The sequence below is a fragment of the Perna viridis genome, chromosome 7 (genome assembly GCF_037379345.1).
Source record: "Perna viridis isolate PV_CMFRI_1.1 ecotype Kerala chromosome 7, ASM3737934v1, whole genome shotgun sequence".
Classification (NCBI taxonomy): domain Eukaryota; kingdom Metazoa; phylum Mollusca; class Bivalvia; order Mytilida; family Mytilidae; genus Perna; species Perna viridis.
The window spans coordinates 32887619-32904792 of NC_142451.1; the positions used below are offsets into that span (position 1 = coordinate 32887619).

The 17174-nt window shown below is 31.5% G+C and overlaps 1 protein-coding gene across 2 annotated transcripts; it reads left to right on the forward strand.

Moving 5' to 3' along the window:
• Positions 1-6037: 6037 nt before the first annotated feature.
• On the forward strand, positions 6038-16709 carry LOC148612359 (uncharacterized). Of its 2 annotated transcripts, none has more exons than XM_088593706.1 (2): positions 6038-6171; positions 14240-16709. In XM_088593706.1, exons 1-2 carry the CDS (start codon positions 6096-6098, stop codon positions 16408-16410), a joined length of 2247 nt encoding a protein of 748 aa, XP_088449832.1. In that variant the 5' UTR covers positions 6038-6095; the 3' UTR covers positions 16411-16709. The 2 variants fall into 2 exon arrangements, with proteins under 2 accessions (XP_088449832.1, XP_088449831.1); XM_088593705.1 differs by lacking the exon at positions 6038-6171 and adding an exon at positions 11440-11604.
• The last annotated feature ends 465 nt before the right edge of the window (positions 16710-17174 follow it).

Genomic DNA, 17174 nt, shown 5'->3' on the forward strand with positions numbered 1-17174 from the left:
GACATGGAAAACAGACATACACAACAAAGAACATAAAGTAACTAAAATCATACATACAAAGTAACAAAAGTATATGAGCAACTCGGACTCCACTACCACTAAAAACTGGGAGCATGGACCAGGTGCACCGGTAGGGTGAGCGTCCTCTGCTTTTCTGGAAACACCCACCGAGTTGCTCATAAAAAGTCAAGTCCGAGGTAGACAAACGAGGAAAGGAAAACTATGACCCGTTGAATAAATCAGTTTTCATGGTGCTTATGGATAACGATCCACGAGTTCTTGATGACGACCATAAAACTTCTGTAGTGATGACTTCAATCTTGTAGTAATATAACCCTGTTCCAGAAGCCTATTTGTTCTAGCGCGAAACGTAGTCTTTATCAGAACACATCAATATTTTGCTTAAATGTGAAGTTGTAAAAGAACTTCATAAAGGTATATTATTTGATCCCGAATCTAATTTGGATTTAATCTTTGTCGATATATAATGTAAGGCACAGAATCACTGTTAACAGTTACATGTATTATATTTTCAGGTAGTTTACACATAATTCCACCTGAATTGGGCTTAACAACTTTGTAACAATGCTAACTTGAATCGAACCTTCACATGAATTTTATATCAACTTTGCACATGCGATTTTAAATAATTAACTAAATACATGAAATTCATATGGAGGTTGATTCTCATAAATTACACTTGAACTTTTGTTGCCGTGCATTAAGGTTATGGTACATTTTTATTTTGTTTTTGTTTGTTTGTTTGTTTGTTTGTCTGTTTTTTGTTGTTTTTTTTTTTTTGGTTTTTTTTAAATTTTTTGGTTTTTTTTGTATTTTTAACTATCTTTCCGTCAACAGATATATATATCCCTTTTTTATTTTGGAATTTGCTATGAAGTAAATGCTTTTTGAATTACAACAAAATAATTTTCTCTCTGCTTATTCTGATATTTTTGTATTGATTTAATTATGTAATAAGGTGTTTTTCCTGGGTAGTGATTGCATTATTGTTTGTTTGATTTATTATCTACATGTATAACTGTCAGAGCATTCAATCCATTTAAAACGTATCCCTTTATGGTGATTTCCAGAGCCAATTGAAAATTAATGAAGAGGAATATTTCTTCTCTTTTGTCCCCTATATTTTTATCAGACCTACGACATTTTCCAAAATATATCATAATGTATTTCCTTTCATGCAATATTATAATTACAATTGTCTGAAACCTCATTTGTATGCGATAAGAATTATGATGATAAAGTATGGATCAATATTTTTTTATATTTATTATTTATTAGAAAATATGACAGTAACATTGATTTTTAAATTGTTAACAGAAATTATTATCAATGATGAACATATTATATTTACATGTTACATCAATCATATATAAAGTGAACAAAAACCAATGTATGTATGGTAACTTCTCTGTACTATATTTGATTAAACAACACATAGGTAAATATGAATGCAGATAGTAGTAAAATTCATCAATATTCTGTTTCTCTTTCCCTTGCATTCATTTATTAGATTTTTTATTGTTTTGTACTTCTAAATTACATCCGTTCATCAATAATACTTCGAAAACATTGAATTATTTTTTTTTTAAGTTCAATGCCTTTTCAAATAATGTTTTATTAAGCGACTCAATAATTATGGACAAAATGTTCGCTTAGCCACCTTTTGGCAACATCGTCAAATCTCTTCAGAAAAAGCATTTAACCAATAAAAGTAAGAAGATAATCACATGTAACAAATTTTCACGTTAATAGCAATATTAAAATTTAGGTAGTTAAAACTTTATTTACTACAAGTGCCAATATCACAAAACCTCTTACATACTGAGTCTTTATTGCTTGATTTGAACATGGTTGAACTTCTCTGTGCTGGATTTACCTTTCAATTTCGATAATACCACTGATTAGAAACATAGGAAAAATTGAAAGATGTATTTATACTTTGTATTTTAATGTGCCCTATTTTGAAACATAACAATGTTTGCAGGGTGAATTTTGGACAAAGAAGTACATGCGTCGATCTTCACATGCTTGCGTATTGTTTAGTTTTAGTTTTAACATACTTTATTGTTCAAACAGGAACAAATCGAACAAACCACAAGTTTCCAAACTAAGTAAAATCAACTCAAGTCTTTGAATTTCAGTTTTTGCTAGAAGATGACGTGCTTTCACTGAACAATTATTTGGTTTGGTGTTTATAAACATCTTCTCAATCATTAAAGACACTACAGACAAACCTAAGTCTGCCTCGTACATATACTTACATCTCAAAATAGAGGAACGTCAAAAACAACCCTCCACGCCAAACGTGACCATTAGATTTTCCCGTGGTTAACTATCGATTTCTATCTGAAAACTAATATACTGCATTTGCCATAGCCTTGCTTGCTTTGTACCGGACTTGACCTTCATTGTGTCGCATAGCGGGTGTGGTGCTGGAAGTATGAGTGTTTTAGCAATGGTCATATCCTCTGTTATATACCATATTTTCATTTCAAAGTTTTTGATTTACTTTTCAAACAATTGATCTTGAAAATACTGGTTTGAAGAAATCTGCTGTTTCATATGCAGGGTCGATTTTTCCTTTTCCGTGATTCTACCCCTTCGTGACTTGTCCATATTAACATTACAGATTTTGAGAAATTGACATGTACATATTGTCCAATTACTATGCACTGTTTTTTTCGGGATAAGGAGTTCAAGATCATATCTTCTCTCTGGAAAAAACCTAAAATTGTAATATCGGGAACGGATGCTGATAATTAGAATATTGTGTATTTCAAAGTTTTTTTCATACATTTCTTATTATCGAATCATCCATCTGTTTCTGATAATCAGTCTCTTCATTATATGTACATCTTATAAATACGAATATCAAAGATCAACGTCAGCGACGTTAATTACAATGTACATCAATTTTATGGTGGTCGATACATATAAAAACATAATTCATGTGGTAAAACATCATGTGAATATTCTTCTCGGAAGCCATAATGTGTCAGTAATATGCTCTGGAATGTAATTTTTATTAGTTTTTACTATTTTATTTTATTCTTTTTCCCTTTATTTTAATTTGTTTTTATTTTTATTCTTTTAGATATACCTATTAATCATTTAACATCTCGAGTTTTTTTTTTCATTTCGATATTCTTTCAAGAAAACTCTTTGATTTTTTATCGGTCAAATATTTGTTACTTTGTTAATATTAAAGCTGCTAATTGAAATGGTGTATATATATATATATATATTTCAAAACGGCCTCTAACCGTTATAGATAAATTCTTCCTCTTTCACTAGACCAAAAGGCGGGTGATCAGAAAGAAGCAGTAGTTACTTTCCTTCATTTTCAATTAATTGTATGCTATTCGTTACTATGTGTTCAACTCATTTGTGTTGTTCCACTTTTCCGCCTGTTGTCTTCAGTGTTTCCGGCTACTTTCCGTGAATGTGTTCCTTAGTTTTTAATAAAAAAAAAACAATTAATGTCGAAAAAACTATAAAATAACAATTTAAATTGACTTTGATTTTTTAATAAAAGAAAGTTTGAGCGAACAAATTGAAAAATTAAAAGCAAATAAAACCATGATAAACATAGGGATAAGGATATCCTGGAACGAAGACTAGAACAAAAATCAAACAAAGTACTATAAACAAAAACATATGTGCAAAAGAATAAACACAGAAACTAAAGAATGAATAGGTTTCCCTTATTTCACTAGAAATGGGAGTATTGGATGAATGCGCTGGTCGTGTTAGTGCTATTTTTTTTTTTTTTTTTTTTTTTGTTTATTTTATTCGTAGAGGCAACCACCGAGCTGCTCATATGATGTGAAATCTGGGTTAAAATGAATAAGGGAATGTGTTCTCATAGTGGAGATGGCCATATGATAACGATTAATGAATTCATTATTTTGACCGTAAAACTTTTGAAGTGGTGGCCTTAGTTTTGTTGCAACATATCAAGGTTGTAAGAAGTTTTGCATGATAAAAAGTATCCGAGTAGCGTCGACAGTCACTTTCAATACGCATGACCTCTGATATAGAACTCCGCATGTACGGTTAAGTGTAATAAAGGGAACCAAGGTTCTAGCGGAAATCAAAAGAATGTGATCAATGGACAAAAACTAGACACAAATATCAGACACACACACATCAAAGAAAATAAAATAACAAAAAATAATGCATACAGAGTAACAAAAGTAAATGAGCAACTCGGTCTCCACTACCACTAAGAACTGGGAGCATGGATCAGGTGCATCGATTGGGTAAGCGTCCTCTGCTTTTCAAGAAACACCGGCCGAGTTTGTCATAAAAATACAAGTTCGGGGTAGACGAAAGAGAAAAGGATAACTATGACATGTTGAACAAATCAGTTTTCATGGTGTGGATGGATAAATCATAACGAATTAATGATTAATGAATTAATGACGACCATAAACCTTCAATCTTGTAACAACATAAAACTGCTCTATAGGCCGAATTGTAAGAAATCTAGCGCGTTACAAAAATAAGTACAGTTACGTCAAGCTCTGGCATATTGTATGAGTTGTAAAATGAAAACTCCATATACAGATGCTGAAGGAATGTTGCCACAGATGAAAGGAAAGTCGACAATACGGAATGAAAAGTTGTTTTGTCGTATAATTTGGTCAACAGTTTTCCTTTACCATCGATCTCTAAGTGTAGGTCAAGATATGAGGTTGACTTCACAGAGTCTGTAGTACCCCTTATCTGAATTTCTTTGTGGTAGATGCGATATATCAAATCCCCGAAACTTGGACTGTTTAACGATTATACGTCATCTATTTAGCAGAAAGTGAGATTAAAAGATCTAGCTACACGATGTTCTTTCTTTCGAATCAGCTCGGCTATAAGTCAGCCTCATACGATCATAAGAGTGAAGAAATAGGTCAGTCCACCACACTGGACAAATAAATTGTCAATAAAAAAATTTCAGCATTTTGAAAGCATTCGGTATATTCGGAAGATGATTTTGAAATTATTTTTACAAAGTATGAGGAATGAAGAACTACATATTTGTATCTAGGTGTACCGTCTTTTGTTTTTAGTAACAACGATGTATGTTTTTGAGGTGGAAATTTAACTGAGTATGGGGAATAAATGATTTTTTTTAAAATATTATTATATTCAGATAATAATCTTGAATTGAGGGTTTCCAGAAGATCTTTCGAGTTTTTGAGGATCCACACTGAATCAAGATAACCAGGATTCGAATGGTACTCCAAAAGAACTGTAGGAATGTTGCCACATATAAATGAACAAATGATAATTTTTAATTAGACGTCATTGAGTTTGTCGAATTATAAATTTATGACCCTTCCTCCTTTGTCGATTGAAAAAAAAATATTAAAATGTGAGGCAGATAGTTTTATACTAATGGTCCCTTATCTGTACAAATATGAACTCGGAGCGGACGTACCGGTTGCTGGAAGTTAACCACTTTTTTATTTTAAATTTCAACAAAGAAATATTGTACTGCTCAAGAATTATCAGATTGCAGATTGTTGTGGTTGAAAAGAATTTTTTCCATTACTTCATTTATTTTAACTTAATAAAAGAGGTGGGACCATATTTTGAATTTTACCACAAAAAATATCGTTTTAACCTTAAAACCAACCTCTACGTTCGAACTTCACAATTTGCATATTATGAACAGGAAACATGATTGGACAAATAATTCGGTAGAAATCTTTCAGGAAATAGATGTTTAAAATTTATATTTATTTTCGTCTTCTACTTAATTGATATTCCTGCATGTGATTTCATAGCCTAATTAAAACAGAAAGTGTATCATGGTTGTCATAATGCGCTAATGATATATATTTATACATAAGATGGTTATTTATATGCGTTTTTTATTAATATACATAACAAGTTAGGTCCCTCTGTCAGTTCGTTCACAGGTCATTTTTGATACATTATTATCTTGACACTCACAAACAATAGGTCGTTTTACTGTTTGATCAGAGATCCACGTGGCTATATCGCTTCTACCCCACACAATGGTATGACGTAAGAATGCTGCTGATGCCACAGAAATGAAATGATGTGGAAATATGAAGAAGAGCTGGTATTTGTTCTCCGTCTTTGTACTTTTGTTGGGTCATCAGGTTACTGAAGGTATCAAACATGGTAAGTCCTGTATTTTATTTTTTGTGCATGTACAATCTTTCTAGGCCATTTTAAGACTGTGTCTTTATATGAAATATACAATTTATATTTAAATTATAATCATGACTATTTGTTTAAAATAAAAACACAAACCATAAATTCCCATTTTATTTGTTCTGATTATTGTTTTCGTTTCATGGCCTTCATATCCTTCTTCATAATATACAAAATATATCTGTTTCCAAATATTGAGCTGCTTAATTTCTGTTTACTCTCGTAACAAATATGAGCAAATAAGCAAAAGAATCCAGAAAAGACCGGTTTCAACCTTTTTATATCGACCGTCTTAATTTAACACTTTTTGTCATAACACTGCGTATTATGAAATGATAACTATAAGGATAATTATTAGATGTTTTCATTCCCTGCACACCTTGCATTTTGAAAGAGTAATCAAGGGAACCAAGGTTATAGCGGTAATCAAAAGAATGTAATCCAGGGACAAAGACCAGACATGGAAAACAGACATATATAACAAAGAGCATAATGTAACTAAAATCATACATACAAAGTAACAAAAGCAAATAAGCAACTCGGACTCCACTAAAAACTGGGAGCATGGAACAGGTGCACCGGTAGGGTAAGCGTCCTCTGCTTTTCTGGAAACACCTGCCGAGATATAAATCAAGTCAGTACCATGACGGTGGTTTCCCAACTTTCCGGTTTTTACCCTGATAATGCAATTTGTTATACGGACTTTCCTTTTGACTATTTATTTTCAAGACTGCCTAAATTTCCTCAGTTCGGTATTTTGTTTTTACCCCTTTTCTTATTCAATATTGTTTCAGGTTTAAAAGACAATACTCTACCTAGTCTTCATTAAATGTGTTTAATTATTTCAAATAATAAAAAATGATTTTTGTCGACATGATTTTGACTTTAACGTCATGTTTATTGCATATTTACATTCCTGGTGCGAGTTTTACGTGACATTCTTTTTTCCGCTCAAAATCATGAGCACATTTAAATCTGATATATAGTTTTACACGGCGTGAATTTAGGCCAATTAAGCCATTTACTGGAACTTGTTTAAGGTTCCATACCATATAATTGAATACCTTTGGGGGGTCATGAATATAAGACCAGTTTATAGTAGGCTGAAAATACACATCACAAACACTTTGATATCAAAGTCTATAACCTTAGAAAAAGTTGGTTCGAATTCCTGTTCCTTTTTGCTCCATTAGAATTTATCCGATCTTAAGCCAAATGCGCTCAGTTGACATTAACTTAAATTAATAACTATTCAGATATGGGAACAAATGTAAAACTACTCCATTATCAGTTGAAATCAGGACAGGGCGAAACATAGATAAACATATTGGCTTGAAGAGCTTGAAACATCTCTGTGATTAGTTCGTCTATGCAACTTCAAATAAGAAGTATTGATCAAAACTGCTTTATTTCAAGACTTGTAAGTATTGTCTCTTTCAATATTTGGTCGCATTTCTCATAACGAATTACAATTGTTGTGTTATCAGTCGATATCGTATTATACAATTTTTTATTACCTTCATTGAATATTTGCATTGTGAAGTACTTTTAACTAAACAAAAATAAAATGTCTTTCTGTGAACTGTGTAAGTAAATCATTACATGCATTTATTTTATGGCAATTTGATCTTTTGAAACTTTCGTCAATTTTATAATTGATAATTAAAATAACTAATACAAATATTTGCATTTTTTCTATCAGAAGTTCACTTAAATAGTTTGCCCCGATATCAAATGTGATCACTGAAATATTCAAAGTACAGTTTAAATTTGACATTCTAGTAGCGATTATTTTTAGATAAATGTTTAAGTGCGCCTTTGTCCATGAATCAGGTAAAATATGTATAAGGTGTGGCACAATAAGAAAAAACGCAGAGATGTTGTTGTATTTTCCACGTATTTGTACCTCATAGCATCCAGAATTAATTTTCAAAGTGTTCGTAAAGTTTGTTGGTCAAATCTAGTTGGAATGCACTATGGAAAATGTTGGGAAAATTGCCTGTGTAAGCAGTCTAAAAATTCTCCATCACAGATGCTTCTGGATTACATAATTATTTTTTTACAACACCAGAAATAGAAAAAAGATGTCAAATCTAACGTTTTCTATTAAATGATCGAAACTGGAATATTTTGCGACATGGCTTAATCTTATAAAGTCCATTTGAAATTAAATGGGAAAAACTTTCTTTAAGTGGCCAAAGTACGTTCCTCAGTGACTTCATTCTTGTCTCATGTCCATTTCAGTTGCTGACAATTATTAATAATCTTTGCTTTTCATTTATAAACTATTACTTGCATGTTGTAAAGCAGGGAAAGAACAACATATAGCATCACGACGATGAAAGAAATGTAAAGAGGTCATAATGTAACTACTGCATTTCTTATTTTTTTCTTATCTTTTTTTTATGATTGCAGTTTGTCTTAAGAAAACAAATATAATGTATAACGTGTGTTTTAAGCTGGATATAAATAAATAAAAAACAAAAACAAGATTTAATAGAGTTGAATCTTGACAAAAAATAGCATTTATCGTAGGATGGTTATGTGGTCAATTGTTAATGCGTTCACTTTAACCACTTTAACTTAACTTTTTTAAGAAGCTTAACTGTCCCTGTTATCAAATATGAGAAAGTTAAATGTGTTTTATTCCGGTCCTCAATCGATTCATGCAAAAGTTTATAAACAAGTAATAACAGCTTATATGCTGCATAAAAGTACATTACTCGAAGTAAAGAAAAAGATAAAATCTGAATATGGGAACATTTCCTATCAGTTGCTAGACACTCACAATTTGTGAAATAAAACCCAGAATATGCATGAAACCTTAATCTAGCTTTGAATTAAAACACAAAATTTGCGACTCCATCGGGGGTTTAATACTTTATTTTGGTCCCTCAACCTGACATCATGCATCTGCCCATTCAAATAAAGGATTAAGTATTCCATTGTGTATAGTGTAATCATTGGGTTATAGGAATCTAAATATCCAATTTCTAGTTTGGGTGAACTCACTGCGACTTTAGACTTTATATAACTTCAAAATCAAAGTTGTGAAAGATGTATCATGAAAACTGAGAAATCAATGGCTTCTCACAGAAACGTTTAATATTACAAATTGAATATCTTTGTATCTTTTTATTCGAAGGACTTACTTAAGTTCCTAAACTCAGTGATACATACTCCTAGAAAAATGGGAAATATTGCAACTTATCATATCAAAGTTTCGCACCAAATAGAAACAGTGAATTGAAAAATATAGATAATGTACAATCATTTGTCGGAAACGCGTTGTATTTACGATGTATCAAAATACAAAACGACTGTCGTATCTACACTTCTCTCCCCACCCACTTTTTTCAAATAATGCAAATTTGTGTTTGACATATCAAGTTAAATGTCAGTTGCAATATAAATGAAAATCCATTTGGTAGTTTCGTCTAAATATTTTGGTGTGGTTGATACTCAATATAGAAAGTAGGTAAACAATATATTTGTAATTTGTTCTTCATTGTATATACGGTGTATTGCTTTATGGTTTTATCTTATATATTTTATTTATTAATTGTTTTGCAAGCAAATACAAATACAAATTTTGACAAATATTCAACTTCTAACAGAGTAGTACAAATGACTCATAATAATGTCTTCATTACCTTGGTCCCTCAGCTTTGACCATAAAAATAAACATTTACATACAAATGCATTGGTAATTAATTAGCATGTTAAGTTTTATTATGTAAGATTTTATGATGTAATATTGTCACTAATTGTTATTTATAGTATAAACGTCGAAATTTGTCACAGTAGATGAATTCAAATGATAAACTTAGCAATCATATTAGACCATGGATAAAAATTACATGTACGTAAAATTGACCTTGTTTAGCTTTTAAATTAAGTCGTGATAAGACCAAACCTTTATCAAGTTTATGCGAGCTATTTGTGTATTGGAAAAGAACATTTTGGTTCACACTCATAAAGATATAGCATTTGTGGCTAAAAAAGACTATACATACGACACCTAAAGTTTTCACACCTAAATCAAAAAATTTCGTCATCCAATGTATTTGTTTCTAATGGTGCCGGCGAGAGGTTACTCTTTGAAACACAAGTTACTATTGATATGCATAACAAGTAATATTCGTGTGTGTACCGTGAACACTGTTTGAAACCTAAAGAGTACTATATAATGATGTTTTAAATTTTTGCTACAGTAAACTTACTAAGATATCCCAGAAAATCGTTACCAGCCAATGTTATCAGTTTCTAATATCAGAAAAAGGAGCTTTAGCTGTAGACAAAAACACTGTAAACACAGTAACAGTGTAATTTTATAAAGCAAAGCAAAACATTTACTAAATAATGATTACATTAGTTCTATCTTAACAGATGATGCTTGTTTTATTATGATTTTAAAATCAAATGTTAAATCAGATTAATATGTATCCAAATTTGTTTGTTATTTTTCCGAAATATCTTAAAACTGGCACTTAATATTATAATATAAAAGCGAAATTCAAACTGTAATACCGGCATTTCGACATGATCTCAGATTATGCTGTTAAACAAGCTCCAGAACACCGTCTGTCGTTCGAAATTCGCTCTTGCCGCAGCAGTCAACATTCTCAGACAATGCAAGAATCTTTCAAAGTCGTAAAAAGTGAATGTTTTACGCGACGTTATCCGATTGTCGAAATATATTTGATTTGAAAAATGTCAAAAAAGGACTGTGTGCAGCGGTTAGTAAAAGTTGAAAAGACCGATTTCTGAAAAGTTTATGTGATATAAATATGATAAGTTTTTACCTCAGTTTACTAAAATACATGTGTAAAGATTTTGTCTGTGGTTACAACAGTCATTCTTCAAATGAATCTATCAATTCTTACAAACGTCCATTTAAGATAGTGTGTTAATTTTGTTTAATGCTTTGTCAATGTAAACATTTTAATTCCACCACAAAACAAAGGTAAGAATTTTTTAATGATCATATCTACGTTGTAGTGAAGTCATTTTTCCACTTTTGAAACCATTAATTCTTTCTGAACCCTTCAGACAAATTATACAAAACTACATCTCAATCTGAATAAGATATTCAGCATCATGCTAAATCCAAAGATATCCGAAACCTAAAGAAAACGGATGTATCATTCTTGAATCTAAAAACACACTTAAGCTTCCACAAATAAACCAATTTATATTCATAACACGGAAACCTTGTTAAATTATGAACTTTTTCACACATATGGTCGGCACATTTAAAATGTCTGCTAAAATGTGTAGAGAAAAGGCTATTTCGGACTTCGGATAACATGCAAAATTATTTAAAGATGAGGAAATATAGACATGGATTCATATTATTCACTTTGCTTTTCTTGGGTGCTCTGGTAGGAGTAGTATTGTGTATGTACATATATAAAAGAATAGTCAAAACTTATCATAACAATACATTAAACTAGAACGGAGACGTTTAAGCTTAGGAGTGCATGTATAAGTTGGCGCAGCCTCCGTTAATTTTACTATTTTGAACTGTACGATTTTTTTTCTTATGTCAAGTCAGACTTGTACTACCATAATTAATATTGCGTATTTCCAAAGTTTGCAGCTTTGCAACATTCAATCTAAAAAAACTTAATTATTATTATATGTAAATAGGGCAGTAGAACAACGTCGTAAATATTGTTTAACAAACTGAATAGTAACATCAATAATCATTCAAGCATTTTATAATTTTTCAGCTAATTGTATATATTGTCATCCGAAAAGCGTCTGGCCTTCGAAACTAAACGCTTCAGACAGACGTCTTACAAAATGAAATAATCTGGCAATACTGGAAAAAATGAAAACGTTACGCAAGTAATCTGATTGATTTGAACAATTCCCGACAATTTCGAAAGGACTTTCTTCAGTGGTTATCAAAAGAGGAAATGAACGTATGCCTCTGCATGGGGTTTGACATATATGCATTGCGTTAAGACAATAAATGATGGATATAGGTCAAGATTTACCCTGCGCCTATTTGACTTACATAATAAATGTATATTTCCCCATTGACATTTATTGACAATAAATTCACGCCTTTTATGCTAGATAGTTCAACACTGTATGACAACTATAAATTTCTTACATTTTTATTCCAATTTTTGACAGCGAATGCAACTATAGATATAACCTCTGTCGTAACCTTAATATGTGAGAATGGTATCCTTTCAATTTTTCAATTTATTTATGACACTAGACTTCTTATTTTATTTTCTTCCCATGTTTAATAGATAAATGTTTTGAAACTTTAGACATTTTGTCATAGATTAAAAGACCACCATTTGTTTTAGAACCCAGCTACAAATTTAGGAGATCGATCCTATATTCGCTAATTCTAATTTATTATCAAATTACCATTAGAAAAAAATTTGAAGATACCCACCAACACATAACACAGTTGGCCGTCAAATTTGTGAAAGGAAGAACAGTAAATCATTTTTTACTTTGGTGGGTAGCTGAAAATATCTAAGTACTAACCGCAGCTCCGATAAATCAAATAATTGAATTTGCAGTTTGCTGCTGTCCATTGATCTAATGAGACTTATACAAGTCTGTCAGGTTGGAAGCTACTTCCATTTGCTTAATTTAAAAAAATGAGGTCAAAATTGGGAATATGAGAATGGTCTTGTTAACATTAAGATCGAAACTTGTTTATGCTCAGATAAGGAAGACAATTACGATTTAAACGTTGACTTGTAAACTGTTTTTAAATCAAATTGGAAGGTTCTGCATGTCATGTTCATGATACAACCAACGTGTCACAGTGTTGTGAACACTTTTATCATTTTTTTTATTAAATGAAATAGAAAGGAACAGAATTTTAGAAGAACGAAATCAAAACCTTAATTAAAAATTATGAAAACATCAAAAACGTCAAAGTCTTGTTTCTTAATTTTCTTTTATTTTACAGCATACAAAAAATGGCAAAGTCTTTATTTCTTCTCAATATTACTTTTTTTTTTAAATCTCGAAGTTTGACTAGAGATACTTCTTGCATTTTATAATTTGTTAGAACAGAGCAAATAAAAAAATCTAAAACATTAATCATAATAGACAATAACAATGTTTAGAAAATATTTATCAATAAACTAAATATAAACATTCACTGTGATCTATATCATGTCTTGCAATTAAAAAAAATATGTATGGTTCATCATAAGAATTTGAATTTAATGTGTTAAAAATACAAATAATTCAAAACAAAATTGAATAAATCAAAAATTATATTTTTTTTAACTCTGAATCTCATTTGTTTAGGACTTGCATGAGTTTCATACAAATTATTGAAGATAATATAATAATCTTTAAAACATAACTCCATGGCTGTATGCAAAATGTTTTCAATTTGACCACGGGTTGGACATTTATTATTAAAAAGATCGAAATTCATGGTAAGCTTAGTTAACATGGACACAATTTTGTAACTGCTTAATTTATTTCAAAAAAGAAATTTATTACGTTTTAGAGTTCTGAATCTATGATATTCTTGTTCGCTTTTGATGATTTTATTATCTTTAAATAATAAAGAAAACGGTCTTAAGAACAAACGGTTATAATTAAAAATGTAAAGAATTAGCATGTACGAGATATCCATAAATTGTTACTCGAATTCGTTTGTTTTTGCTCTCCAGTCAAAGTTGTAAGGTCAAAGGGGTATACCTCCTGCAAAATTCAGTGACTCTAAACTTTATCGTAAAATGCACAACAGCATATCGAATCTACAAGTTCCATGAAATTTACTGAGAAATCGCGCTTACAAAAATGGGACAGACAAACGAAACGGTCAGAGCAAAAAAATTTGTCTCGAGTCCCACCAAAGTTTCGGAAAAATTAAAAATTGACCATGATGAATACAACATAAGTTCATATACTAGTTGTTCATTACACTGAAGATCTTTTATGCCAGATTGAGAGAAAAGTGAAGTAATCCTATGTAATTGTTGTAAAGTCTAGTCATTGGATAACCTTTAAAATTAAATTTCATTTTTCTATTCAGATTCGTCAGAAAAAAACAACGCAATTTTGGAATTAATTCGAGGGAATCTAACAACAAAGACCAACCAAGAAACAACAGTAGTTCTAGAGGAAAATCCAATAATTATTCTCCGAGAAGAATATAAATTTGTTTTCCCATCGGTTGATACCAACGCAAAATCTGAGAGATATGGTAATCACAAAGGAAAAAGAGTCAAAAGACAAGCCCCTGGTGTCATCAAATCAAAAGATATTCATGCTAAAAACATCGAAACTGATAAGATGTTCGCCAGAAGAGTAAAGGCAGATGTTGTAAGAGCAAATAAGGTTAACGCGATTGTTATATCGATCGGAAAAGCATTTTCAATGCATCGAGCAACCAATAAAGGAAAACCAGACACACTAGTTTTGAACAGAGATGGACCTGATCCAACTGATTCTGCTGTTACTATTGTTTTGGAAAGGGATGGCGAACCTGTTAGTATCAATGGACATCCATCTGATATAGAAGAGAAACGGAAGTTAATCACGGTGAAAAATTCCGTTGTTTCGAAGAAAAATGAGAAAAAATCTAGAAAAAATAAACAGCCAAAACAAGGAAAAAGAAAAATAGTTTTACCACAAATACGAAATCAGGTCCAATTTGGAAAATTAGGTATCCTCAATAGTAAACCACGTGCCCGATTAATAATCAGACAAGCCGTCCCGACACAGAGAACCAGGAATACGGTGTTTAAACCTGTGATAAAGCCCAAACCTGCTACAAAGCCTAAATTTGTTATAAAGCCTAAACCTGTTATATTGCGTAAACCTGTCAATACAAAAATCCTCGCTACTGTTGAATCACCCATGGCAACCCGTTCATTGGTAAATGAGGTAAGGAAAAAACAACTATTAATGGAACATTGGAGAAAAAAGATTATAGATTATCAAAAACGACGAAAGGTTAAGCCACTGATAGTGACACGAAATAAGATTGTTCGACCTCTACGACCACCTTCTTCCCAAGTAAGGTTAAGGGGTTCTCTTGCAAAACTGGTAAAACCATTTGTTGCAATACCAGTGAGGCTTCGCCCGGCAATTCAACCATCTTTCGCCAAACCACTGCCCAAACCGATTGGAATGAGTTTGCCACTGCCACAATTCAGGCGGCAAAATATGTTAATTAAACCTAGGCGGAATACACCAATCGCAAAAATAAAACCACTTTCTAAATCTGATGATTTAAGCGATATTGAATCTAATGATTGGGATGATGATGATAAGATTGACGGAAGAACAAAACTTCCAATGAAAACGTTTGAAAGAGTTCGTCCGTCATTTGATGACAGTGACGATGACGTCTGGTATGATAGCGAGGATTATTTCTATGACAGTAGTTATGATGATGAAGCATTCTCTAATGAAAAGAGTGGACAAAATCTACAAAGAAAAAACATTCATCGAAAGAATGGAAACCATAAAAATAATTTCGATGAGTATTCATATAACACAGAGGAAACTTCCGAGTATGAGTACTACAGTGAGTCTGACACTGACGCAAGTCAAAGACACAAAGATATAAAAAAAGTCAAAGTTAAAACAGAACAACTCAAAGATGACGATAAACACAGTCACAGATATAACGAAAAGCATAGCAAAGGCGACGGGGCCGATCTATCAGAAGAATATTATTCATCTGAATACGAATATTACAGCGACGAATCCGATATAGAAACAAAAAGACCCACAAAATCATTGGATTCCATTCAATCTATGACTAGAAGGGAGAAAATAGAACATGACACCGGTGATTTGAAAGAGAAAAAGATACCTAACTCCATTACAGACAAGCGCGATGTTCAAAAACAGAAAATAAACAATTTCGCTTTATCGAAAAGGAATGATTCTAAAAAATCTTCAAAAATTATACGCGTCCAAAAACCGAAATCGAGTGTCGTCAAAATGAAAACGTTAATATCAAAATCCTTTGACAACTTCTATACTGAGAGCGATGAAAGTGACAGCGTTGTTTCACTTGAGAACAAGGACACATTGCGAAAGAATTTTTTTACTGATTCAGCTGAGCAGTGGTTCAATAACAAAGGTGATTGGGATTTTACTAAAGACTTTGATTCCTTCGAAAGCTCAGATAAAAGCTTAAATGAAGATTTTATACCACAAAATAAACTTTTGTTTCGGTTAATAAAATAGTTGTGTTTTAAAACAAGCCGTTTAGAAAAGATCTTCACGTTAACAAGAGGTTATTACGAAAATATCCCATCATATTTTAGAAAATTATGTTTTTTCGTGCAATGATCTCAAATATCGGATAAGAATCTTAGTTAATCATGTTTATTAGGGCTTTTTGTTCAAAGCAGCAATTGCTTACAGAGTTCGTTTAATTCGTAACAAATTACTGCGTGTACTAAACTCAATACAAATAAATTTAAACAAAAACACTTTTTGCTTCAGCATAGAGTGTAAATTGTTATTAAAGATACTAAAAAATATCGTTCTGTTTCATTTAACAATTTGCTCTATTTTTCCTCAGATTGCCAAGATGTCTTTGATGTATTCAAACAGTGGATTTTAACCAATAGACCGATTCTCTGATATGTGCTCTTCGGTAGTCATCGAAACTAGGATTGCCTCAACGATTTTATTGTTATCAAGTTGGTGCTTTGTTTGACATCTAATTTTCTTGTCCTCCCTCCTTTGTCTTCTCTCTAACACATAACACTACTTCTATAAAGGTGGTCACAGCATGCATGCATGTGTAGCATGTTCCCTTCCTTGCTATGAACCTGTCTCATAGAAATTTATTCTTGGTTTTTTCCTGTTGGTCTGTATAGATATTCGTGAAACCTTTATTGTTTTCTTTGGTTTTAAAATATTCATTTTATTCAATGAGTTTAAGTTTACATTTTTATATACTCCATAGTTGCACCCTTAAGAGATCATCTAACAATACCAAA

What these genes read in the sequence shown, in the direction of transcription:
- LOC148612359 (XM_088593705.1), top strand. Translation starts at nt 11,514, where the DNA reads ATGCAAAATTATTTAAAGATGAGGAAATATAGACATGGATTCATATTA. An exon ending in TCTGGTAGGAGTAGTATTGT is followed by an intron (nt 11,605 to 14,239) that starts GTATGTACATAT and finishes TTTTCTATTCAG; the next exon opens with ATTCGTCAGAAAAAAACAAC.